Below are 25,149 nucleotides of genomic sequence, written 5' to 3' on the forward strand. Positions count from 1 at the left end.
CTCAACTACCCTGAAAGATTGGAGCGCCTGAACTTGCCTAGTTTATACTACAGACGGGCAAGGGCGACCTAATTGAGGTGTATAAGCATCTCAAGGGGCACTACTCAGTTGGATTGTCCTTACTTGGAGCTGGCGGACGCTCGCCCCACAAGGGGTCACAGCTCAAGATTGAAGAAGCCACAGGTCCAGAAAACTGAGGGCAAACTTTTTCGGAGTGAGAGTTGTGAACTCTTGGAACAATCTACCAGAGAGTGTTGTGACGGCACCGAGTGTGAGCTCTTTCAAGACAAGACTTGACCAACACTGGAGCAGGTTCAGGTACATTCAGGAGCCGGTGCATGCCCAGTACTTGCCAACAGTGTGTGACAGAGACGTGACCGGTCGCCCGGGCGTTAGAGGGATCATAAAAAACAGAAGAGCATCTGAAAAGTTATACATCTGGATTTTATTGGTGTTTAAATCCTGTATACACTGTACAATGTGTGCGCAGCATTATTCTACAATTTATCTGAGGAGCCGTCAGAATTTTTTCTTAGACGATTCAAGATGGATTGTAATAACTGAACAAGCCTACGGTAAGGTGAACAAACAAATTTGTTCTAAGACATCATTACATTAAGATTTAATTCATCAGAACGCTGCCAAACAAAAACTCATAAAAATTATCGCATGCATTTTCGCCGTGTTTCTTCGATAAACACTACTTTTCTTATAACATTTTGTGTTTGTAGATAACTTTTATGAATTGTATAAGAATTTCCCATAATAATAGCAGCATTATCTATTTGTTATTTTACTGGTGGATTGTGTACATTAATTTGTAAAATCAGGAAATAGTACTTGATGATTTGCTCTTGTAGTTCTTGCGAGAACCAAAAATGGTATGCTGCCTATTAGGCTACTTATTGGCTGTCTTTTAAACCTTGAAAATAATAGTTGCTAGTGACTTGTTGATTGTTGTGGTTCTCACTGTCTTGTGGAATGGGGAAACAATACTCGTCGATCCATGTGCAGGCAGCCATCCACTGCAGGTTTCAGTAGGAATTATCAGTTTCCAAATTAGTGGATAACAAAAAGTGAGTTTCTTTAAGGTTTCTCTCGTGGTGGTGAAGGAAGGATTTTCTTCTGGTCTTGATGAAAACCTCTTTAGTATGTCGTGACTGGAATCACCAGAGAATACGACATCAGATAATGTGCACAGCAATAAACATTGTACAGTATTCATAAACGGAAATAAAACTAGTAAAGATTGCAGTCAACAAATAAGTAAAAAATCAGCAATCATTATAGCAAAAGGGGCGTTAAAAATAATATCTTCAGTAAACCAGTTGAAAGAAATTCCCCCACAATCGAAAAACAACCACAAATATTATACCCCCCTGTACTGATACAGACTTACTCAAATACGGTAAGTACAAAACGTCATATAATACAACTAATGCAAAGAAAATGTTGTACTTTATTTTAAATAATACATTTAAGTCAATAAGCACATAACTTTGTATTCGTAATTCACAAATAATGAACAGTTTCATGTTTCATTAGAGAAGAATAAAGCTTGGTCTAATTCCATGACAGATTAACATAATTTCGAAGAGGTAAGGTTACTGTTGCTACTACAGGCATAATGACTCGGTCCACTAGCTAAGGCCACACAAACATGGAGCCAGAGGACCTCAGCTCCTATTACAAGTAAAGAATACTAATATGACCCACCTACAGTAGGGTTTACTTGGTCTTTTTCCTCCCCACAAACGTGTCCATCATGTGGGTGAGGCCCACTGCTTCACTCAGGTAGTAGAGCACCTTTTGTGGCAACAAACTGTTGGTTTAGGAAAAATAAATAAATTTCTAAATTCACATCATGCACCGAGCAAAGTGCCATTAAGATAATCCATCACGAAATACGAACTTTTTTTTAGTTTTCTTAGTATTATATGCAATGTATAAATCACTGCATAAATGACAGCTAAAACACATGTACAGAGAGTTTACATAAATGCTGCTGAAGACAACAACTCATTTCTAGCATATAACCTTTGTGGTGATCGTGCAGTTGCTGACGAATTTCCCTGAACACTTGGCAATATCTGGCATCTAATTATGGATAATATTATTGGTTTAGTAACACTGCCTTTCATCATATAATTCGGAACCACAGTATAGAAAAAAATACTTCTTAATATAAAGACAAATCTGATAAAATTCGTTAAAATTTCAATCCTAATGATCCTCAAGTACCTGTATCTACTTACATCTTAAATATTGCCAAGTGTCCAGGGAATTTTGTCGGCAACTGTACATTTCTCTCAGATATGACAATATCTAATGGAATTTATCTCCTAAATCCATATTCCTTTCCACTTAAGAATTGCAACAGTTCAAAACAAATGTCAGCACATATTTAGTAAACTCACATTCCAAAAGTTCTTTATACTCGTATAATTACTGTTCACTTATTCATATTTTATGGTTAACCTTTCTGAATTTAAATGTTTGAATATCCCCTTGATTGAGTATCCAACACACACCACAGAGGAGTGCAGCAAGTCATGATGTTCGGTGGTATACGACATGTGACATAAAAATATTACGATGTGAGTAGATATAACAAGAGCAAAGGAGGAGGGTGGTACTCACAGACCGAGGAAAACGTTGATCTTGGCGGAAAGTGGTAAGTAGACGATGGGTGTGTTGAGCAGTATGCCGTCTACAGTCTCATCTGCCACATATTCAGGCTTCAGGACTGGGAAGATCCTGCACACACACACACACACACACGCCAAGTATTATTTACATGTCCTATTATATAAATATAAAATAATGTATTATGGAAATAATTATTTGTATAAGATTTAAATCCTAATTGAGGAACCTAATCATGTGAATTAAGTGTATGTATGTGTGAGGGAGGCGAGTAAACCAGATGCAACATAAACTGGACACACTCACTTGCTGGTCATTCCCTCAAACATTCCCGTCGAGATGAAAACTGGACACACCACGGTTGTCTTGATGCCTGTCTTGCCCTCAACCTACATATAGTACATTATCAAAACACAGTAAAGAGCATCATTGTCGACAAATCTATAACAGAGCAGGTATTCATATTGACAAATTATGATAATCACTATACTGTATGTGCAAGATATATATGACAAGTTGTAATAAAATAGGTCAAAATTTGCTTTTTACACTGTCTTGAAAATGTTACTGTTTAATTATGTCACCGACCACTGCATGATGGGCAGGTAAACAGAGCAGGCGTGGCAGGTATACACCAATACACGTCAGTCCTTATACTTATCAACACAGAAGTCTGAACCAGTGTGGCACGACTTACCTGGAGTTCAAGGCGGAGGGATTCGTCAAAGCCCACGGCAGCAAACTTGGAGGAGCAGTAGTCGACGAGGCGATTACACGGGATTTTGCCGGCCATGGAGGCGATAGTGACGATGTGACCCTTGTTGCGAGCCATCATGTCTGCCAGGAATGCCTTCGTTGTCTGCCGGTGACCACACAATTCTCAAGTCTGGGTTTGTATGGTTGTGAGAGGCAAGTGCTGAGCTGGATGAACCCTTATATACTGTACCTTACTCTTAACTGTGTTTTGTCACTTTCTAACCTAACCAAACCTTCCTTACCTTACCCTAACCTAGCATAATCTAACGTTACTCAACCTAACCTAACCTCACCTTACCATGCGGCGTCATTTTTATTAAAATATATTTTTAGAAAATATAAGAACAGACATCCCCATAAAATATGCCACACAGAGCGAATAGGATGATTCCGGAACTATGTCATCTTGATTATCCAAGTAGATTGAGGGCCTTAGGACTAACCCTTCAGACAAGACGCAATAGAGCAGATCTTATTGAAACATTCACAATTCTTAAACTTGAACCCGGGCTATTTCTTTATGATGTCACGCACCACCATTACGAAGGGACATAACTACAAGCTCGCCAAGTTATCATGCAGAGCAAACATAAGGAAATACTTCCATACATAAAGGATGGTAGACTTATGGAACGGTCTAACAGCCCAAACCGTGGAATCAAGTACTGGGCTTCATAATAGCCCTTGACAAAATTATCAAGAACAATGGAGGGTTCCTACACAGGCCACTGACCTCCTTCCCTGGGTATGGCCACTTTTTGTGGATGGCCAGTATAGGTAAATAAGTTGAAATACCAGAACCGAATAATGTCTTAATACATAATAAAAATTATATGAGCTGCAATTTCAAATGAACAAAAATATTAAGTTTGTTTGAGTATGCTGAGCACGGGAAGCATTGAAGAACTGAAGTTTAGATAGCAGGCATGATGGTACGAAGATGACGCGAGAGGTAGTGGGGGAGTAAGATAGCAGGCCAAGTGAAAAAACAAACAAACAGAAGATTAAGATAAGATGTAACTCATTATCCACAATAATTGGTACCTACCCAGAAATGACTGAGTATGTTAACTTCAAAGGTCTTGATAATACTCTCGTCAGGAGAGTCGAGGAGCTTCTTGCCGGTGACGATACCAGCGTTGTTCACCAAGATGTCCACCTGGTGACAGTCAATGGTGCACGTTTTATTTAACTACTAATACATCCACCTCACCTGTCACAAAGTATTATTTTGTGTCATGGCAACAATTAACACAACATACTAGACCGTAGTTAAGGTGAGGTACACTAACTTTGCCCACTTCCTGCTTGAGCTTAGTGGCGGCAGCATAGATGGCGTGTCTATTACACAGATCGACGGTGTAGGCGCGGCACTGCCCTCCCGCCGCCACCACTTGCCGCACCGTCTCCAAGTTGCCTGTTGGGGAGGACCTTCACGTGACACTCTACACCACCAACCGCCCCGCCACCCTGCACTACAGTACACCCCTCTCCTCAAACACCACACACTCACTTCTTAACCACCGCACATTCACGCTTATCCACCACACACACTACTACTTAATCAGTACACGCTCTTTTAACACCCATACTCTCACTATTTAACAAAAACACAATCCTAACAGTCACCATGCTACTGTCACTACCGAGATCTCCAGCACACGCTCGAGTACATAAATAACACACGTGCTGTTGCTACCCCGGCGTCACCCACCTACACATATCTGTACTCTGACCTCTTCCTCATTCAGGCTGTCACCAGCCCACCACAGCTTACCCAGTGACTTAATCTGGTGGTGGCTCATCATGACTCGAGGGTCTTCAAGTGGCATGCAACCTACTATTTCTTGTGTATTATCTTTTGTCATATCCTGTAGTCAAGAATATGTGTGTGTGTGTGTGTTTGTGTAGAACATTTCCATATCCAAGCCATATCTGATTGAGAAAAGATATCCTAGGTACTAACAACCTCAAAGTATGCGAGGAACCTGTATTGCACAACTTATCTCAATAGGAGAGACGTCAATCGATCACACTTGATGAATACAGACTTTTGTTCGGTACCCAAATTTAACATATCAGGTGGCCAGGTAAAGGGTTAAATAATTTACAGCATTGCTTAACTCTCCCAAAAGAGATGAGTTCGTCAATGAAGAGTTTGTTGGGGTCACTGTTCCTCCGAGAGAGCGTCAGGTTACATATCAACTTAGTGTATTAACAGTTATACAGTATAAGGTTATGTTTGATGGAAACTGTTGTGTAAACTTAGTCTCCATTCAAGGGAGTGTTAATAGGTAAGCATGAGTGTGTCTTCTTACCTTCCTCATTAACGTCCCAGGTGACGACGATGGCTCCCCTGGCTGCCAGTTTAATGCACATGAGGCGGCCAATGCCTGAACCGCCGCCCGTCACCAGGGTCACATTACCCCTAATGTCCTTCCTGCGGTAACTGCGGGGTATCAGCGTGAGCACCAACGTCTCTACCATGCAGTACACCGAGTATACCAGCCCAAACAACAGCCGCAGCACCAGTATTGCTATTTCTTTACCAGTGAGATCCATGGCTAACACCAGATGATGAGATCACTCAGCTGATACAAGATGATTTAACACACCTTGACCCTCGGGTTGATGTTCCGGGTCTCTGTAAAGTCGATATTTCATGTGATTCTTCAGCTAAACCTCAGTTTTAACTTACCAACTTATCAATTATGAAATGTACCGGACCTGGAAACACCTACTGAGATTACAACACGTGTAAAGTCGAACTAAATGGAAACAATCGAAACATTGATGTTCCCTCTACAAAAAGTACAAAACACATACGTGTATATATAAAGACTAAAAATATCACTACGCTAATTCAACCGTAACATTAATGTTTAATACATATCGTGAAAGTAAGCTCACTCCTGGACATGGGGTACACAATAACCAGTCAATCGGCTGTTAAGAAAATGAACCAAATATTTTTTCTTCTTACATAATAATATTGTTGTACTCTTGTACTCGTAAGATAAACATAAATACTTGTACTGGACTTCTTTTCTAAAACTTACTCTAGCGGATAATCGTTGTAGCTACCTTAAAAATCTCGTTCAAGATTCTTCGAACACTGCTGGAGACAGCTGGCAATTCAGGGCCGTTTGTTTGTTGTTAACAGTTTATTTAGCCAGAAAAATACAGATACAGAGTGGATAATAATAACAATATTAACATGGCTGAGCCAGTTGAGAACCTGAGCCCTCTTTGAGGCACCTGATATATACTATACATTTATCTCAAGGAAGTATTATGTAACATTTAGTATCATCTGGAATAGTACAATAGCATGACAGTAATAAGTACATCTCATAATGTTATCACGGTTATCACTTCAATATTTATTTATTTTATTATTTATTATTTTTATTTTTTATTTATACATACATATACACATACCTATACATATATACACATATATACATATATACACACATATATATATATATATATATATATATATATATATATATATATATAATATATATATATATATATATATATATATACATATATACATATACATATATATATATATATATATATATATATATATACATATAAATTAGAGTGGAATTTAAAAACATAAGTATAATGGGGGAGCAGTACAACCTGGGTTGTGCAGTAATAAGGTTGAACAAGACAGAGCTTTCAGGATTATGTCTAGTTGGCAATTATGTGTATTGCAATGGTAATCACTTATTTATTTACATGATAATTTCCGATAAAACGGATTTGGTGGTACAATAAAAGCAGGTACTGTATATATAGCAAGTGTTTCAAGAAATATTAATACTTCGACAAGATATTTTTTTAGAGATGATTTAAAGGGAGGGAGCGTAGTCTTTGCTCGGATGGGTGGGGGTAAGTTATTCCATACCTTCACACCATGATATTTTATGGAGGTCTGGGACTGAGAGGAGCGCAAGGGGGGTGGTCTTAGTAGCTCTGGGTGCCTTAAGTTGTATCTCTGATTAATCCGGAACTGGAAGTAATTATTGTCAAGCAAGTGATTGATAGATTTGTAAGCAAAGAGGGCACAGCAGTAAGTGTTAATATCTTCGAATTTTAAAAATTTCAATATAACAAATTTTTCGTTTTGTGATTGTTTTTTTCAAGTAGGTCATTGTCCGTACAACTCTCTTTTGTGCAGTAACCAGAGATTGTGATTTTGAAGAGCCAGAGGCCCCCCATAGTGTGTGACAGTGTATCAGGTGTTGGTAAACAAGATCATGATAGATTTCTTTCATTTCTGTGAGAGTGAGTGACTGCCGAGTGTGATACATGATACCCCACTGTTTATTGACTTTACTGTGAATGAGATATTGTTATAAATAATTCCACTTGCTTGGTTGTTAGGAGTGTTGCTAGTCCAGATATGGTCTATCACAGTGGCAGAGGTGGCAGTTACTCTAGTGGGTTTGGTTATAGTGTTGAAGAAGAGTTTAAAATGACAGGTAGCAAGAAGGTCTAATACTGAGGTGTCGGTTTCTGATTTTAATAGATCAAGGTTGAAATCTCCTGTGATGTAGCAGTCTTTCCTCTCTGAACTTATGATAGAGATAAGCTCCGAAAATTTGTCAAGAAATTCCTTACATTAGTGTGGGGTCTTCTGTAGATTGTCCCTACTAGGATATTTCGTGTGTCGTTACGTAATTCAATGAAAACACTCTCCATGTACTCCTCCTGAACCTTTAAATCATCTCTTACAGAAGTTTTATACTTGATATCAACATATAGGGAGACACCACCGCTGTGTCGTGACGTGTTGACGCAGTGTCTATTATAATTAGGAATGTTATACAAATGGTCAATATCGTTAGTGAGTTTGATCTCACAGAATTAAAGTACATCAAATTTGTGGGCAATAGAAGATAAACACTGATCTAAAAAGGTATCTAGATGAAGGGGAATACTGCTGATGTTATGGCTAATCAAGGAGAAGGAATGAGGTAGTAGGAGACTAGAACTAAACTCGGGGGGAGTCAGGAAAGTAATAGTTACAGTTTGGGTTGGTGTAACCCAGCGAGTTTTGTAGAAAGGCGTCAGGATCGATATGAGGGAGTATTGTGTCGACACCATGGGTAAAGGGGGGTGTAACACATACGATCTAGCACATCTAAGGGAATGACACTAGTATCATTATTGTGTACTATAGTACGTAGTAAAAATTATGAATGAAAGTAAAAGGTTATCGGTGATTGGTTACTTAGTTCCCCGTTGCTTAATTAATGGTTGGGCTTTGTTGTTTCGTATCATATTAAACTACGTTCCATAGTAAACAAACAGCCTGAGTTACCAGTTGTCTCCAGCAGTTATAAAAATCTTGAACGAGATTGCTATACATGTCATCTAAGCCGATGCATAAATTTGTGGGGTAAAACTATCATTCTAACCAATATTCTTCCAGTTATCTGCATTTTGATCACACGCAAACAGTCACCACCCACCTGTTAAGTATTTATAAATATTCCCTTCTATATTTAAGCTTTAACAATGATCGTTTGGCAAGGTGGGTGGGGAACGCTTGAATACTTTACTGTACAGGTTACGCCCCGTAACCTGTGTCCAGCACTAAATATTATTTTCCATCGCACAAGTCCTAAAATTAGATATTACTTTATCATACACCATCCGGACACCCCCCCCAGGATTTCCAGAAGAGGAAATTATTTTCTTACTTTGCCTACTTTAACGTTTTTCAAATAGCTGTGATAATTAATGGTGCTTTCCAAAACATAACATTTTCTACCTATTGAAGTTCTCTGTTCCCTACCACATTTTTTTTAGGATTTATTCTTTATTTATAAACAATCATTAACTCTAAGCTCAAATTACAGCCCCTTTTCCTCTTATCTGTTTACAAGAGTTTGTAATGCCTTTTCACTATCTGTAATACGAGCAGCATTATCTATATACCGAATACTTGCTATTATCGCATTATTAACTTTCATTTCTACATCGCTTCTAAAAACTTCTTAACAAAAATTCCAAAGCGATATTATTCAATGCTGAAGGCAACACACTCGGCCGAACCCAAAATCAACTCATATCCCCCCACTAAAGATCAGGCTCTGGTTAAAGAAACCAAGAGTAAAGAAACTTATCACCAAAACGTTTTTTAGGGTGAGAGTTGTAAGCTTTTGGAATAATCTGCCAGAGTGTTGTGACGGCACCAAGTGTGAGCTCATTTAAGACCAAGTTACGACGCAGGTTCAGATTACGTACTTTTTAGAGACAGTGCATGCCCTGTACTTGCCAACAGTGCATAGACATTGACCGACCACCAAAGCGCTTGGCGAACAGGACGATCAGTGGCGAAGAGGATGTCTGTAAACGTATTGTGTTTAACCCTGTCAAACGCTTTTTCAATGTCCACAAAACTAACAGAGTTCACTCAAAATTTTCAAACCAAATGTACGGCCGCCGGCAAAATACTCTCGACACGTCCGGTAGCAAGGCACACCAAAGTGTTCCCTTTTTTTTACGAGGATTAGCCCACCCGGCCACAGGTTCACACTGACCCACGTCGGGGATTCGGGAACGAAAATGGAATAATAATAATAATAATAATAATAATAATAATAATAATAATAATAACAAAATTTAAAATATTAAAATAATAATAATAATGTATTAATAATAATATAGAACCATAAAGAAACACACTACACAAATGGAAAAAAAATATCAAGAGTAAGAAGTGATATATGTATGTTGTGTTGTCTAAGTAAGAGGAACAATTGAGACTGTGGTGGATTCCTCCCCTACAAGCACCGAACCTTCTCGAATTCCCCAGCCTACGCCTCCAGCGCCGCCCACGGTGCGGGGGTCAAATATCTACCCACGCCTACCCCTACCTTATAAAGCCTGACACCGCTGTGACCAGCCTCTCTCTTTCTACACAGTGCCACCTGCAAGCAACACCTCCTCCTCCGGGCCAGCCTGGCGGCTGCCGTTCCCGCCAGCGACCTTGGCGTCCCTCAAGCCGCGTGTCCCTCCTCTGGGCACCCTCACCACCCAGCTCTCTCTACTCAACGCTTATTACCATGCTACCTACCCAGCAACAAGCTGCATTGTACATCCAATACAATATGTATACAGTGAGCACATGTGAGTTTCCTTTCTCCATCCCATCCTGAGTGTGAACCAATATCGCATACCCCTACAAGACCTGCAATCCTGAGTAAATGGAGCAGAAAGATCAGCAACCTGGGACTTGGGTCGCAATTTTCGTGATGCTATATGGCAGCGGGGTCTACCATTAGACAACATAGTATATGTATGATTTTTGGCCTTTATGTGTATCTACAGTATGTTGTCTGTATTTTCTCATGCTACCAGATGTGTCAAACGTATTTTATTGGCTACTTGACCTTGTTTCGCTAGTTCTCTTTTCCCTTTCTAAACTATTTTGGTCTTTAGATATCTTACTTTCGATTCTTGTTTTTATTCTGTTAAAAATAATGTTCATTAAACCTTCGTAAATACGACTTATAAAACTGGGTGCACTTTTGGCGGACGCCTGCCCAACTCACTGCTCAAAGTTGAAGAAGCCACAAGTCCAGAAAACCATAGAAAACTGTGAAGGCAAACTTTTTCGGAGAGAATTGTAAACTTTGGGAACCATCTGCCAGAGAGTGTTGTGACGGCGCCGAGTGTGAGTTCCTTCAAGACCAGACTTGACCAACACTGGGGCAGGTTCAGGTACATTCTGGAATCAGTACATCATACATGCCAAAGGCTTGTCAACAGTACTTTAACTTATATCCTCTTCACCACTGATCGACTCGTTAGTCGCTTGGGCGATCGGTCACGTTTGTTACGCACTTTTGGCAAGTACTGGGCATGCACCGGCTCCTGAATATACCTAAACCTGCTCCAGTGTTGGTCAAGTCTTGTCTTGAAAGAGCTCACACTAAGTGCCGTCACAACACTTTCTGGTAGATTGTTCCAAGAGTTCACAACCCTCACTCCGAAAAAGTTTGCCCTCACAGTTTTCTGGACCGGCGGCTTCTTCAATCTTGAGCTGTGACCCCTTGTGGGGCGAGCGTCCGCCAGCTCCAAGTAAGGACACTCGACTGAGTAGTGCCCCTTGAGATGCTTATACACCTCACTTAGGTCACCCCTTGCCCGTCTGTAGTATAAACTATGCAAGTTCAGGCGCTCCAATCTCTCGGGGGTAGCTGAGGTGCCGAAGGGCAGGCACCAGTCTGGTGGCCCTCCTTTGAACATTTTCAACCAACTGACAGTCCCTAGTAGATCTCGGGGACCAGACAGGGGTGACAGTACTCCAGATTGGTAAGCACTTCACTCTTGAAGATCGTTACGAGGGATGGGCCGTCTAGATATCTGAACGACGTAAGAGATGTGGCCGACCGCCCAAGTGACAAGAGGATAAAAGTAAAGTGATTCAACTAAGGTTGGCCTAAGAACACCGTTAAAAGCTTGTATAATTTTTCATAAATTTATCCCTTTATTGTGTAGAGCTTTTAGTTAGTCACCCTAGCTTTACCCAAGGACCCAAATGGAAATAAGCCTAGCGGTTGTCTTGAACTATCCTTGGTTGAGGTAATTTCTTAGCATGTACTAAAACAATGACTATTAATGAATAAATCACTATCTATCTCTACGAGTCACCCACATGAAGGTAGTAAAGTAGTAACCTGAGGGGAGAGGAGTTGTGGCGGTTCTTCCCTGGAGGGATCGCGTGGCACACTGACACGGAGCTACTGACGCAGCCTCCACTACTGTCTCAACGCCCAGTGCCTCACCCACAGCCCCACCCGGCAGCGTGTTTTTTTTCCTGAGGGCTATCGTCATTTTCAACAAGTGGCACCGTCGCAGTGTTTGAGGCGCGGCACCACTGCACACTCCGTAAGAAAGAATAAGAGACGATCATTCATGCTTGGCTTAATATTGCATTTCCTAACGTAATAGATACTAATACAAACAAATAATAACCTAACCTAGCCAGCACGGCCAAAATAGAACGAATTTTTGTTGCCACCAGCTGATAGTACTGTACAGTGGTGCCGCGCTTCAAGCACTGCGACCTGCCGCTTGTTCAAAATGACGGAAGCCTTCAGGAAAAAAAAATTCGCCACCCGGGCACCCACCCTTCCCTCCAGTGCCCGCCACACTCATCCCATGGTACATGCGAAGGTGCCACATTTTAATATTGTATCTAAAATGTTTTCGTTATTCCTGAAAAGGGCAACTTCACATCTACAGTATACGTATATAGATAATGTACAGGAGTATATAAATATTCTGTATGTTTTCTTTATCTGCCACGTGCAGACGTATGCATGGAGACATATATTTAGAAATATTAAATAGTGTTGTGTACAGAACATTATAACACGGCTCTAATTATCTCCACGGTGAAGCGCAATGACAAACACAACCATCCCGCGACTCAGGGTGAAGGATCAATGTGAAGTGACCCGACCTAACCAGTAGGAATGGATCCAATTTAAACTACAATTCACCTGGAAAATGTGGACAATCCTGGGAGGTAACTGGTTAAAACGTCGGGCAGTGAGTTTATGTGCCGTGTGAACCGTCAGTGGCAGCCACTACAGTACTGATTAAAGGCAGGACGACTGACCCACGGGGTACATGTCGTGGACTTCACAGTTTACGGTTGGTACAATAGTCCAAGTCAAAGTAGACGGGGTCTTATTAGGAAACTTTTACTATCATATTGTATATGCAATTACTATTGCAAAAAAAAGATGGAGGAAGTTTTACAGAAAAAATATGAACTTACTTAGAATCATGTGTTAAGTTACCAAAGAAGTACTGTACCACCGGCCCAACGTCACACGTAACAGCCCTTACGATTGTAAAAACTACTATAAAATGCATTTCAGCCTTTGTGAATGATAATAGGAACCAAACTAACCCAAGTTAACTAACTTAACATATCCAAAAACATGCTAAGATATTTACGTTAGATTAATTTGGTTCATGCCATCTATCAAAGGATTTAATGCCGTAGCCTCACCGCTCGCCATGTCAACAACTCGACTACTGGAAGTATCGTATCTCACCTGTTGAAGACGTTTTAGCTACACGGAATAGCATCTAAAACGCCTTAACCTAGTAATCAGATCACATTATAACGTCAACACCATACTAGGGGCTGCACTTTGCCTGCATATTTTTGCTAAAAAAATAATCTAAAATTGCCACTTCTATAGTTTTATTTGGCCCATGTTCAATACTCGTGAATGCCTTTCGTTATTTTTAATTTTGGCTCCTCTAATTTTTAGTGCGCCAATCTTAAAGTTGCCAGAATCTACATAAACAGCAATATTTGACAAATATTTTCTTCCAGTACTTTTATGCATAATTAGAGTAGATAATGTGGAGAAGCAATTTCTTAGACTTAATTTCAATTTCGGGGTCAAGGACGGTCTTTTATCGTGGTGAAATCGTCAGCTGCAAGGAAGTTGACAAGAGATGAAGAGAAAAAGGTGATTAACTTATTACATAGAACAACGCATTGATATGTAGCTCAAACATTACGTAATTAACCAAAATTGTAGTTTTATGTGCTACATATCTCATACTTACACTATAACGTCTTTTATTAATTGGTGATACCAAGACGATTTTTCAGAATTTGCTAATTCTTGTTTACTGCATTTAAAAAAAATTTAAATACAGTATACACAATAAAATTTTGACCTACGATAATTTTCTAATGAAACATGTTAGGTCATTTCTCCGTTTTCAACACTGGCTAAATGTTGATAATCAGTTGTAACTCATGTAGAATTGTTCTGTAAGTAGTGTACAATATAACCTGAATTAAATGCAATGTACAGTACTGTACTTATACAAGGCTGTCTGAGGCTCATTCAACTTTAATATCTTAGAAATACTGTACTGACAAAATAGCTATTCCAAATCAATAAAACCTCAGTGTAAAAGTTTTTCAAACTTAATGGGTTATTTGGTGAAGAATACAAAAAACGGTTATTACTGGACACATTTTGAGATAATAAACAAAGGTGAGGCGAGTAATGATGGCTTACAGAATTATTGATTTACATAGTGCCATCGCAGTAAATGTTACTACAGTAGTGATGTTATACCCAGGAGCCATAAGTGAAATGAAAATGAAAATATTCATCTCTTATTTCAGAGCGAGGTGAAGTGTCTAGTGGCACACCATTACTTGTTTGCAGATTATCTTATGTTTATGATAAAGCAAATTTATCCATTACCAATTTTTAGGAAAATTTAATATACCTGTGACCTTTATTACTGATACAAGAATTTTTCAGGATTTCATTATGAAATGGAGCTTCAATTATTATTCTTATCTTATATTATCAACACACCAATAATACAATGTACAAATAACTGTTTCACCCTTAACCTGTCATATTACAAGCTACAGCATCAAGTAACATTACCTCTTCACTAAACAAGTTAGATAGGAAATTGACCACAGAAGAAGTAAACATATTTTATTCTGCAATTATGTTTTTTTCAGTTACACAAATATTCATATTGTAAGGATTTTCTTTTATTTCTTCAATCCCCCCAACAGCTGCCTGGTTATGTAGAGCACATGAGGGACGTACAGTATGTATGAGGTGTCTGTATCCTTTAACTGTATATTTTGCGGTTAGTTTTGTTGGCTGTCAAATGAATACTGTTAGTAGTACTTTCTCTTGGATTTCTGTAACTTGCATTTTAGTGTAGTCTTGGAAATGGCCCTCATTAACAATACCTTATAAAAATATTTGGTGATCGCTGAACATGTGTTTAAGTATGTGGAAAAAAATCTTAAACCCCTGAGGATAGATGTTCCTGAAACATTTGACATATAGGAGAAACAAAAAACAAAAAGGTACTGCAGTCAACTGGTGTTCGGGTTACGGTGTTTGCTAGAGGTGCACTTCTTGTCAATTAGATGTTATGTGATTCTTGCCATTCATATTCATTACAGGTACTGTATTTATCTTGTTTTAAATACTGAAAGACCTATAGTTCTTGCTAATGGTATCTTGTTAATTTACTTGCAGCAGTTCTTTGTAATTTATGGTCTACATAATAACATGTCTTTTATGTTTTGTTTTTCCTTCCCTGAATCATTCTCAAAGGTTAGGGGGCTGGCTACTTGAATCTCTCTCTCTGTTACATTCTTTTTATTTTCGGTCTCATCCACTCTTAGTTCTACCATATTATGCGTCTGAACTCTCAACCATGCCTCCCCCCCCTCACCTTTACTTCTGTCAAACTCCTGTTTCTTCACTTGGAGGAGCTCTTCATGGGCATCATCTGAAATACCCATGACAAAGTTTAGTGGGTCTTGATGAATGCTCACTGTGTTGGAGATAATATAAAATGATAAGTTAATAAAAAAAAATCTTGTAATGTAAAAGTTAAAAAGGACGAAGTTTTGTTTATCGGGGAAAGACTGTCAACAAGACGTCTTGTATGAACAGAAAAATGGAGAACCTTGATTGGGGGATAAAAAAGGGGGAGAGAAAGGCAAACCAAATATCAGCAAAATTTAAGATATTTCAAGGATGACAGGAAGGTTAACAATGTAACAGCAGTAATCACAGATTCTTTAATAGTAAAAAACGAGAACACGTGTTGAAGGTGCAGCCATAAATTGTACACTGCAGGTTTATAAAAAGCAGATATTAATTCTCTTATCACAATTATATAAACCAAAATTTTACTAACCTGTAGTAGTTTGTCTATTAATCTTTCTTCCTTCCCTCAAACTTGTCCATCATAGAGGTGACACCCATTATCTCACCAAGATAATGGGACGCCTTTTCAGGAAATCCACTGTAAAGAGCAAAACTAATTTAATTTCTCTTTATGAAAGGCTCCTTGGCTCTGCTGTGGTGCGGCACTGATCTGGCCAACAGCCACATAAGTTTAATCGTCTTTCTTCATCGGTAAGAGATGACATACAACATTAACAATTTTCTATGAGACTGCAAACCAAAGAAGCGTCACCTTCTACATGTGACGTTACGTTATGTTAAGTTAGGTTAGGTCAGATGAAGCTGATTTCTACCAAAAATAGTGTATCATTTGCCGGGTTAAAAATTATTTAAAAAGTTTTAAATGTTCTTTGTATGTACAAAAGAAACAAGGGCAGACACCGCTGTGCACTGCTTACTTTGGGCCAGTTAACTAAACAAACATTGTAAAAATTTAAGAATAATTTTGATAAAATAAAATGCCTACACAGTAGTCTTTGAGCTTTGCTTCGTAGATTAGAAACTCAATTCTAGAAAATTCACAAACAATATAACCTGTGTTTTAATTCTACGTCCTCCTATTATCTGCTTATATACCAGTATTTATTTTTTTTAAGATACAAACTATAAGCATATTTTTCCTTATTGAAAACTGAAGACTCAATGACTAAAAATTTAATGTAAACTTCATGTGTAACAACGTGATACTTACGCTCTTATTAAATGAACTATCCTCATGTGACCAGGAATTAAGAGGACTGGGGTGTTCATCAAAATGGCATCCACCACTTCCTCAGCCACGTATTCAGGTTTTAGAACAGGGAAAATCCTGTGTACACAAATCCATCATTAGTGACATAACACTGGATACACGACTCAAACCATCTCCCAGTAATAATAGAATAAACAACAACAAAACTACACTTTTAAATTAAAAATACATACTAAATTAATGAAAGGATACACGATTACAAAAAACGGAAAACTCCAAGGAAGCTTAATATTTACTTAACAACAATAAATGTCTCTTAAATTTTCTTTTGTTGATAACGAGTATTTATCAATCATGGAAACAGAGTTAAAATATCTTAGTTGTTGAGGCGGAGTAATGCATTATAAGGTCAACAACTTACTTGGATTGAACACCCTTGAACATTCCCGTCCCGATGTACATGGGACACACCACAGTTGTCTTGATGCCATTCTTACCCTCGGCCTGTACCAAATATACAGTAATAATGTCAAGATCATTTCGTCATCAATCATATTAAACACACACACTGAACCTCGTATACAATTAATTATACAGTGAGCCCATAATTATCTGAATCAAGCCATGACATTTTGAGCACCAAGAAGTTCAAAGTAAAGTCAGTAAATCTTAGTTGTGGTGACAGACTCGCCTGATAGGTGTAGCAAGGGTTAGGAGTGACTATCAGCATCAATGTTTCCTTTACCTCAACATGTCTCATCGCCTCTTACTTGCTCTATCTGTGTGCCTCTGTCTGCTCCAACCTACGTACAATATGACATCAAGGACATTGGACATTGCGATATGCCAACATGGAGCAGGACCAACAGGCATATCCGAATATCCATCGTCTGTTGTGCCATACTCTTTCACATACATTGTGTGGAAATAATTTTTTCTCGTATTTAAATGGCTGCTGAAATGGCCACCACTATGACACTATCAGTAGACACCAGCCATGATCTGGCTGCTGCTGTTACTGCTGCTGCTCAAGTTATGCTGTTCCAACTACTCGTGTGTGTGTATGTGTGTGTGGTCCTAAAACGAAAATTTTTGCTCCGGAAGACCGTGAATAATTTAGGTATTACTTACCTTGAATTCGAGGCGGAGGGATTCGTCAAAGCCTACGGCGGCAAACTTGGAGGAGCAGTAGTCGACGAGGCCATTGCAGGGTAATTTGCCGGCCATGGAGGCGATGGTGACAATATGACCCTTGTTGAGAGCCATCATGTCTCTCAGGAATGCCTTTGTTGTCTGCCGGTGACCAACACAGGTGTAAAAATATATATATATATATATATATATATATATATATATATATATATATATATATATATATATATATATATATATATATATATATATATATATATATATATATATATACAGTAGCATTGTTTAATGTCTTTTTCAGATGGTAACCTTCTGTATAAATCTATGTGAAGGAAGAATAAAAATGCATTACATAATTAGTTAAACGGACTATGTCAACGATGTCCCCTCATAGTCAGTTGTGGCATACAGTATCTCACGTTGAGAGTGGTAGTAGTGAGCTTTACTGCCTGAGTCAGGAAATCACTTCACATGGTTCCATTATAATATACTGTATTTGGATCATCTCATAGTGTACTGGAGGAAACATTTTGACAGTTAATTTGACTGGTCATCAAACATTCTCTGTAAGTATATTGATTCACTTCCACTAATAAGTTCATTTTAGCATACGAGAATTGTACACTGGCAATACAGGTTTGAACAATTAGTAATGTAGCGTTTACTTTCAGATAAGATAAACGTCCACGTCCTCTTGACCTTAGTATTAAGGGTTTACTACCAAGGGCTTATCTAATGAAGCTAGACCAGTGCTGAGGCTGGAGGGGGGGAGCCGGCTCACTATTACCAACACAACCAAAACATCCTCTACACCTGCACACGACCTAAATCCTAACTGTCCAGTGTGTAATACTATTAGCCATATTTGTGCAGCTGAATCTCCAGTGTGAAGCAATTCTAATAATGATGACAGTCCCACAAACCTGGTGATCACCCCTCATCACAGCCCCCCCCCCCCTTCTCCTCCTCCATCTCGTCACTCCTGATAAGAGCACGACAAGATTGGGAATTTTCCCCTAGTCAGAACACTTCACCTCTCTGGTCATGACACCTCCTTAAGGAACACCTCCCGTGACCGAGATTAATGATCTCCATACACACGGAGACCTTGTACGTCAATACATTCCACATCCACGAGTCACGGCTCCACACTCCCAGGTCACAGCACAACACCACCAGGTCATAAAATGCCAGTAGCTATTTAAGAAATCAGGTGTTGGGGGCTGAACCTAAATTGAGTTACCAGCAATATCAAATGGTATCTTATCTCAGCCTCCGTACCATACTGTAAACACAAACACGACAGTACCTAATCCTTGGTGTCATAAGAAAGCATCTGGCTGGCTTACTTATACTGATACTTCTCTTACTTTTCACTCTCAAGGGACTACTGAATTTCTAACCTAAATTACGTACTTAAATAGAGGCTTTAGTTGTCAAAGCAGTAACACATAATAATATGTACCAATGACGCCGGAAATTCACGAAGACATCACCATGACAAGATGTAGGTTTATATCACCACAAGATTCACCCCTCTAGTGTATTTCACCTGAAGAACTTATCACCCTAACACTACCTAAGTGGTTTAGACTAGGTTACTTTAAGTTAGTATTATTGTTGTTATTCTTTATGTTAAATAAACTGCTGGAGGGGAAATGAAAATACATTACCAAGTGACGTCAGTACCTCTCAGTGGAGGGTGGCAGTCCACACCTTAAGCTACTTACCCAGAAATGACTTAATGCGTTGACCTCGAAAGTCCTGATAATACTCTCGTCAGGAGAGTCGAGGAGCTTCTTGCCGGTGACGATACCAGCGTTGTTCACCAAGATGTCCACCTGGTGACAGTCAATGGTGCACGTTTTATTTAACTACTAATACATCCACCTCACCTGTCACAAAGTATTATTTTGTGTCATGGCAACAATTAACACAACATACTAGACCGTAGTTAAGGTGAGGTACACTAACTTTGCCCACTTCCTGCTTGAGCTTAGTGGCGGCAGCATAGATGGCGTGTCTATTACACAGATCGACGGTGTAGGCGCGGCACTGCCCTCCCGCCGCCACCACTTGCCGCACCGTCTCCAAGTTGCCTGTTGGGAAGGATATACCATAAGCTGCCTGTCATGGTGTATCATGAGCACACCTTTAACCACTGTACTGATAATTAAGGTACTTTATTGACGGAGACCATAATGATTAAGCAATGAAGAAGTATAGAATCCCTGGACAAACTCATCAGAAACGCTGCGAGGATGAAGCAAGCCACTACCACCTTCTCTGTCTGAGGATTAAACTCAAATAAATTACACCTAAATGATACTACCCTGTTCAAAATAAATTGTTAACTATTTAAGCTACGTCAAACCTGTAAATACATTACATTAACGAATCAAGATGAGTTTTACTGAAAATTTAACCAATCCAAATTTCATATACGTAATTAACCTACGTTTACACGCTGTGGGTTCTTTAAGTTACGCGCCCTGAGTTTCCTATAGCAATAAAATCAACCAAATGTAATGATATATGTACAGTAAATGTTGATTCTCAGAAAAACACACAAACACTTAAACACGCCTGAAATGTATTTTTTCTCTGGGTTGTTGGTATCGTTTACATTCTGTACTCAGCGGCGTTCAGTTGGGTTAGTCTGCTCTATACTGTACTTTTAATTACTTTTATCCTCTTCACCACTGATCGGCACGTTAGCCACTTGGGCGATCGGTCACATCTCTGTTACGCACTGTTGGCAAGTACTGGGCATGCACCGGCTCCTGAATGTACCTGAACCCGCTCCAGTGTTGGTCAAGTCTGGTCTTGAAAGAGCTCACACTCGGTGCCGTCACAACACTTTCTGGTAGATTGTTCCAAGAGTTCACAACTCTCACTCCGAAAAAGTTTGCCCTCACAGTTTTCTGGACTTGCGGCTTCTTCAATCTTGTGCTGTGACCCCTTGTGGGGCGAGCGTCCGCCAGCTCCAAGTAAGGACACTCGACTGAGTAGTGCCCCTTGAGATGCTTATACACCTCAATTAGGTCGCCCCTTGCCCGTCTGTAGTATAAGCTAGGCAAGTTCAGGCGCTCCAATCTCTCAGGGTGGTTGAGGTGCCGAAGTGCAGGCACCAGTCTGGTGGCCCTCCTTTGAACATTTTCAACCAACTGACAGTCCCTAGCATATCTCGGGGACCAGACAGGATGACAGTACTCCAGATGGGGAAGCACTTCACTCTTGAAGATCGTTACGAGGGACGGTCTAGATATCTGAACGACCTTCTTATGAGACCCAATAATTTATTTGCCTGATTTACCTTCTTCTCGCAATGGCCCGAGAACTTCAGCTCATTGTCATCATACACACCTAGGTCCTTCTCACATTCAGTCTCAAAAAGTGCAGTTTCTTCATCCAGTTGGGACATACTATACGCCTCCTTACCGTTGGTACGCCCCAGGTACATCACCTTACACTTCGTGACATTGAATCTCAGCAGCCATTTCATCGACCATTCTTGGAGCTCACAGAGATCCTTCTGCAGCTCTTCACAGGCCGCATGGTTCTTGATTTCCCGAAATAACTTTGCGTCATCGGCATACATTTGCATGGAGGAGTGTACAACGTCGGGCATGTCATTTATGAAACAAACAAACAACAGCGGGCTCTTATTAGTAACTCCGGCCCCCCTCCATTCTCAGAAGCTGCAGCATTTGCTAAGTACACTGTATTTTGCAGGGTGTGGTTAGAAATGTCATTGTTTACACGGCGCTCGACTCCTCCCGGCTGGTAGGCGGAGCTGGTGCCACCTCTCGGGTGGGTGGAGGGTGCGCTGCTGCCTCCTGGCCCTGTGTCGGCACACTTGCTTCCACTACCCTCCCCCTGAATATAACCCAAGTACACTCGCCTCCGTTCCTCCTTGACTCCTCCCTCTTCTTCAGAGTCCCTAGCTGCTGTAGAACCTGTTCTGATCCTGCATTACTCTCCGCCACCTCCCGTGGCCCTACTAATGCCTCAGCATAACTCTTCTTAGCAACCACCTCCATTCTATCGGCTACTTCCTCAATCTTAGCAAGGATCTCTTTCCCAACTTGTTCTAGTTTGGCAACCAGCAAGGCTCCAGCTTCATCTATTTTCGTCCTTAGGGAACTCGTTCCTCTATGGCTTACAATCGCCTCTTTCACCTTGACTATGCAGTCAGGGCAATGCCAGCAACAGCCTTCATGCTTTACGGCAACTTGCATCGTCCTAAACACTGCATTGGTCAGGCCTGTACCATCTATATCCGTCGGACCGTCGCCCCCCTGAAGTAATCACATACCATACCCCTCATGGTTGTTGCTGTTGTGGGGGTGCAGACTGTACTGGACTGTATACGAGTTTTTCAAGCATTTACCGTCTTATAAAAAGTTTACAAAATACAAGTAAATTCAAACACGGACAATTTATCTCTACTTCGAATTAAACTGTTTAAAATAATTTAAATTTCTTTGCTTTTAACACCGCAATTGATTAATTACAAAAATCCATTGTTAAAATATGAGAATATTTGTACTATATCTTATTTCCATTTACAATACAAACATTAACCAGGTATAATACAATTGAATAGGCGCTTTATTAAAAAGTATTTACCTTCCACAGAAGAATTTTAAGTAATTATGTTTTCTTAAAGGAGTTTACTATATGATGAGATCAGCCATTCATCATATTACGTGTGTTATGTTGTCCCTTTTAATGTTTGGTTTTATGTATACAGTACTGTCCTATATGGAAGCATAGCTGTACTGTACAATACAGTACTCTGCTGGAGTGCGTCTGATGTACTGCTGTCTGATGAGTAGTGTCGTGTGACGTGAGTCTTTTTTTGTAATTGCAGAATATAACTACAGTTAGTATGAGAGTATCTACTTACCTTCCTCACTAACGTCCCAGGTGACGACGATGGCTCCCCTGGCTGCCAGTTTAATGCACATGAGGCGGCCAATGCCTGAACCGCCGCCCGTCACCAGGATCACATTACCCTTGATGTCCTTCCTGCGGTAACTGCGGGGTATGAGCGTGAGCACCAACGTCTCTACCATGCAGTACACCGAGTATAACAGCCCAAACAACAGCCGCAGCACCAGCATTGCTATTTCTTTACCAGTGAGATCCATGGCTAACACCAGATGATGAGATCACTCAGCTGATACAAGATGATTTAACACACCTTGACCCTCGGGTGATGATGTTGCTGTTCCGTGTCTCTGTAAAGTTAATATTTTGCATGATTCACAATTTCTATAAAATCTATTACAAATTACATGTTTATCTGATGACGATGTATTGGCAACGAAAGTGCTCGTATGAGAAATTTTCGTTATTTGCCAAGAGAGGCATCTTCGTTGGGCGAGGAAAAGGAAGAAAGCGTAGATGATTATAAATGAATGAGGAGTACAGTAGTAATACGCATGTCGGCCTAAGTGAAGTAACTCCATATAAACAGCTGAAGAAATACTTAACACTGAAAAATAATTGCCTTATCTGTCCAATCGTGGCTATATTTGGGAACTTGTCGTCACGTCCGTGGTAGTTTACTAATGTAATATACGCTAGATATTTTCTTATATAATGCAGTATTAATGAAATAAAATGGAGATCATCAAATGAAAATATTTATTATTGTAGATTTTGGTTCATGGAAGACATTATTCAGTACTCATCCCCAGAAGATAACCTGGGAAATCTTACTAGCAGTTCATCAAAAGTTCTTTCGTAGTCAAGAGAATAATAACGTCTATAATTTCCAGTTTTGCCAGATGTTGAATATTAGACGTTAAATACGAGATGCCAGATGAGATGTGTAGTCACTTATTATAATGAGTCTCGGAACCTATGAGGCCTGTCTTGGGAGTCACAGCTGTACACTACACCACATAATACAAGGATTAATGTCAGGGAGTTCATCCTTCACTTACACAACCGACTTTTCACGTAAATCTCATTAATAAAATAATACTAATTACGAAGAACTTAGCTTTTCAAAGATAACCAGTCACTGAGTGAATGAGTAATCAAGATAAATGGTTTATAATTTACCACCACAACTGCGTAGACTAACCTATGTAGTGGAGCGCGGCACTCCTCGACCCCAGACAGCACAGTACACACTGGCATGGCAATTTAATCTGGCACTGACTACGCTGGAGTTGCCAAACAGAGAACTTTGCCCCTTGAGCCTTATCATACGGGCACTACTCGTTGATATCGTTGTTATATATTAATTCATGTATTGTTTAAAAGGGAAGAGTATTGTAGGGTTACGTGAGAGATCCACTACAGTATGTTCATCGGGAAATCGCATAAATTTTCACTTTTTACTAAAAACTGGAGGGAAAATATGTCTATTTTCTTTTATAGATACATACTAAGGTAAATAATGTATGATGTGTGATTATTATCAGCATCAATTTGAGCTTGATTGATATTACTGTATTATGAATTTCCTTAACTTAAAAAGATTGAAAAATTAATGTTTTGAGACTAACTGCACAATTCTTTACATTCCCAACCAAACCGAGCCTAATACGGATTCCGTTCTGGTTCATTATCTTTTTCGCCACTTGCCACATTACAATCTGGTCATCGCAAGTGGCGCACGATTTTTTCATTGGTCAATTACTAACTACCGTATGCTTACCGACTGTGTAGTGCAGTATAATGCAATGTTACCTAGTCTGGGAACAGTTTGAAGTATAGTATAAAGCCCTAATCAGTGAATAACTGTATAAAACTGCTTGAATGATATTATATATCTATAAATAAAGTAAAATATATACAGTACAATGTCATCTACTGTGTTTCTAATGTTAAGCCGGACGCTGGTCTTTCTGATTTCGCCAACTCGTCTTCATTCAGAATGTTAGTGTTAAGAAGAGGACCTGAACACGACACAATCCTGACATCACATCCTGGTGACACTCAGCCTGTGTTTTGTTGACTCAGGCAATGAGTTGGGGTAGAGGAAACCCAGCTTGGTGGGGAAAGAGGGGTATATGACACATCTCTCCCTTCTGCTAGCTAATCGCGACACTGGCACCCGGCAACACTGTATGT

The 25,149-nt window shown here is 39.7% G+C and overlaps 2 protein-coding genes across 6 annotated transcripts; both read right to left on the reverse strand.

The window, feature by feature from the left end:
* Window positions 1–423: 423 nt before the first annotated feature.
* LOC121872278 (epidermal retinol dehydrogenase 2-like) lies at window positions 424–23,300 on the reverse strand. Of its 4 annotated transcripts, none has more exons than XM_042374956.1 (9): window positions 23,264–23,300; window positions 5,721–6,017; window positions 4,695–4,819; window positions 4,451–4,561; window positions 3,344–3,505; window positions 2,953–3,035; window positions 2,641–2,757; window positions 1,717–1,822; window positions 424–1,160 (listed from the first exon to the last, which is right to left on the reverse strand). In XM_042374956.1, the coding sequence occupies exons 2-8, from the start codon at window positions 5,962–5,964 to the stop codon at window positions 1,729–1,731; spliced, it is 936 nt and encodes a 311-aa protein (XP_042230890.1). In that variant the 5' UTR covers window positions 5,965–6,017; window positions 23,264–23,300; the 3' UTR covers window positions 424–1,160; window positions 1,717–1,728. The 4 variants fall into 4 exon arrangements, with proteins under 4 accessions (XP_042230890.1, XP_042230888.1, XP_042230887.1 ...); XM_042374954.1 differs by lacking the exon at window positions 23,264–23,300 and adding an exon at window positions 12,939–13,045 and having other exon boundaries at window positions 5,721–6,046; XM_042374953.1 differs by lacking the exon at window positions 23,264–23,300 and adding an exon at window positions 12,111–12,220 and having other exon boundaries at window positions 5,721–6,046.
* On the reverse strand, window positions 14,918–23,270 carry LOC121872279 (short-chain dehydrogenase/reductase family 16C member 6-like). Of its 2 annotated transcripts, none has more exons than XM_042374957.1 (8): window positions 22,967–23,270; window positions 20,029–20,153; window positions 19,785–19,895; window positions 18,034–18,195; window positions 17,324–17,406; window positions 16,903–17,019; window positions 16,162–16,269; window positions 14,918–15,747 (listed from the first exon to the last, which is right to left on the reverse strand). In XM_042374957.1, the coding sequence occupies exons 1-7, from the start codon at window positions 23,208–23,210 to the stop codon at window positions 16,179–16,181; spliced, it is 933 nt and encodes a 310-aa protein (XP_042230891.1). In that variant the 5' UTR covers window positions 23,211–23,270; the 3' UTR covers window positions 14,918–15,747; window positions 16,162–16,178. The 2 variants fall into 2 exon arrangements, with proteins under 2 accessions (XP_042230891.1, XP_042230892.1); XM_042374958.1 differs by having other exon boundaries at window positions 14,918–15,792.
* Window positions 23,301–25,149: the final 1,849 nt, after the last annotated feature.

Source organism: Homarus americanus, unplaced genomic scaffold (assembly GCF_018991925.1).
Source record: "Homarus americanus isolate GMGI-L3 unplaced genomic scaffold, GMGI_Hamer_2.0 scaffold5589, whole genome shotgun sequence".
Classification (NCBI taxonomy): Eukaryota; Metazoa; Arthropoda; class Malacostraca; order Decapoda; family Nephropidae; genus Homarus; species Homarus americanus.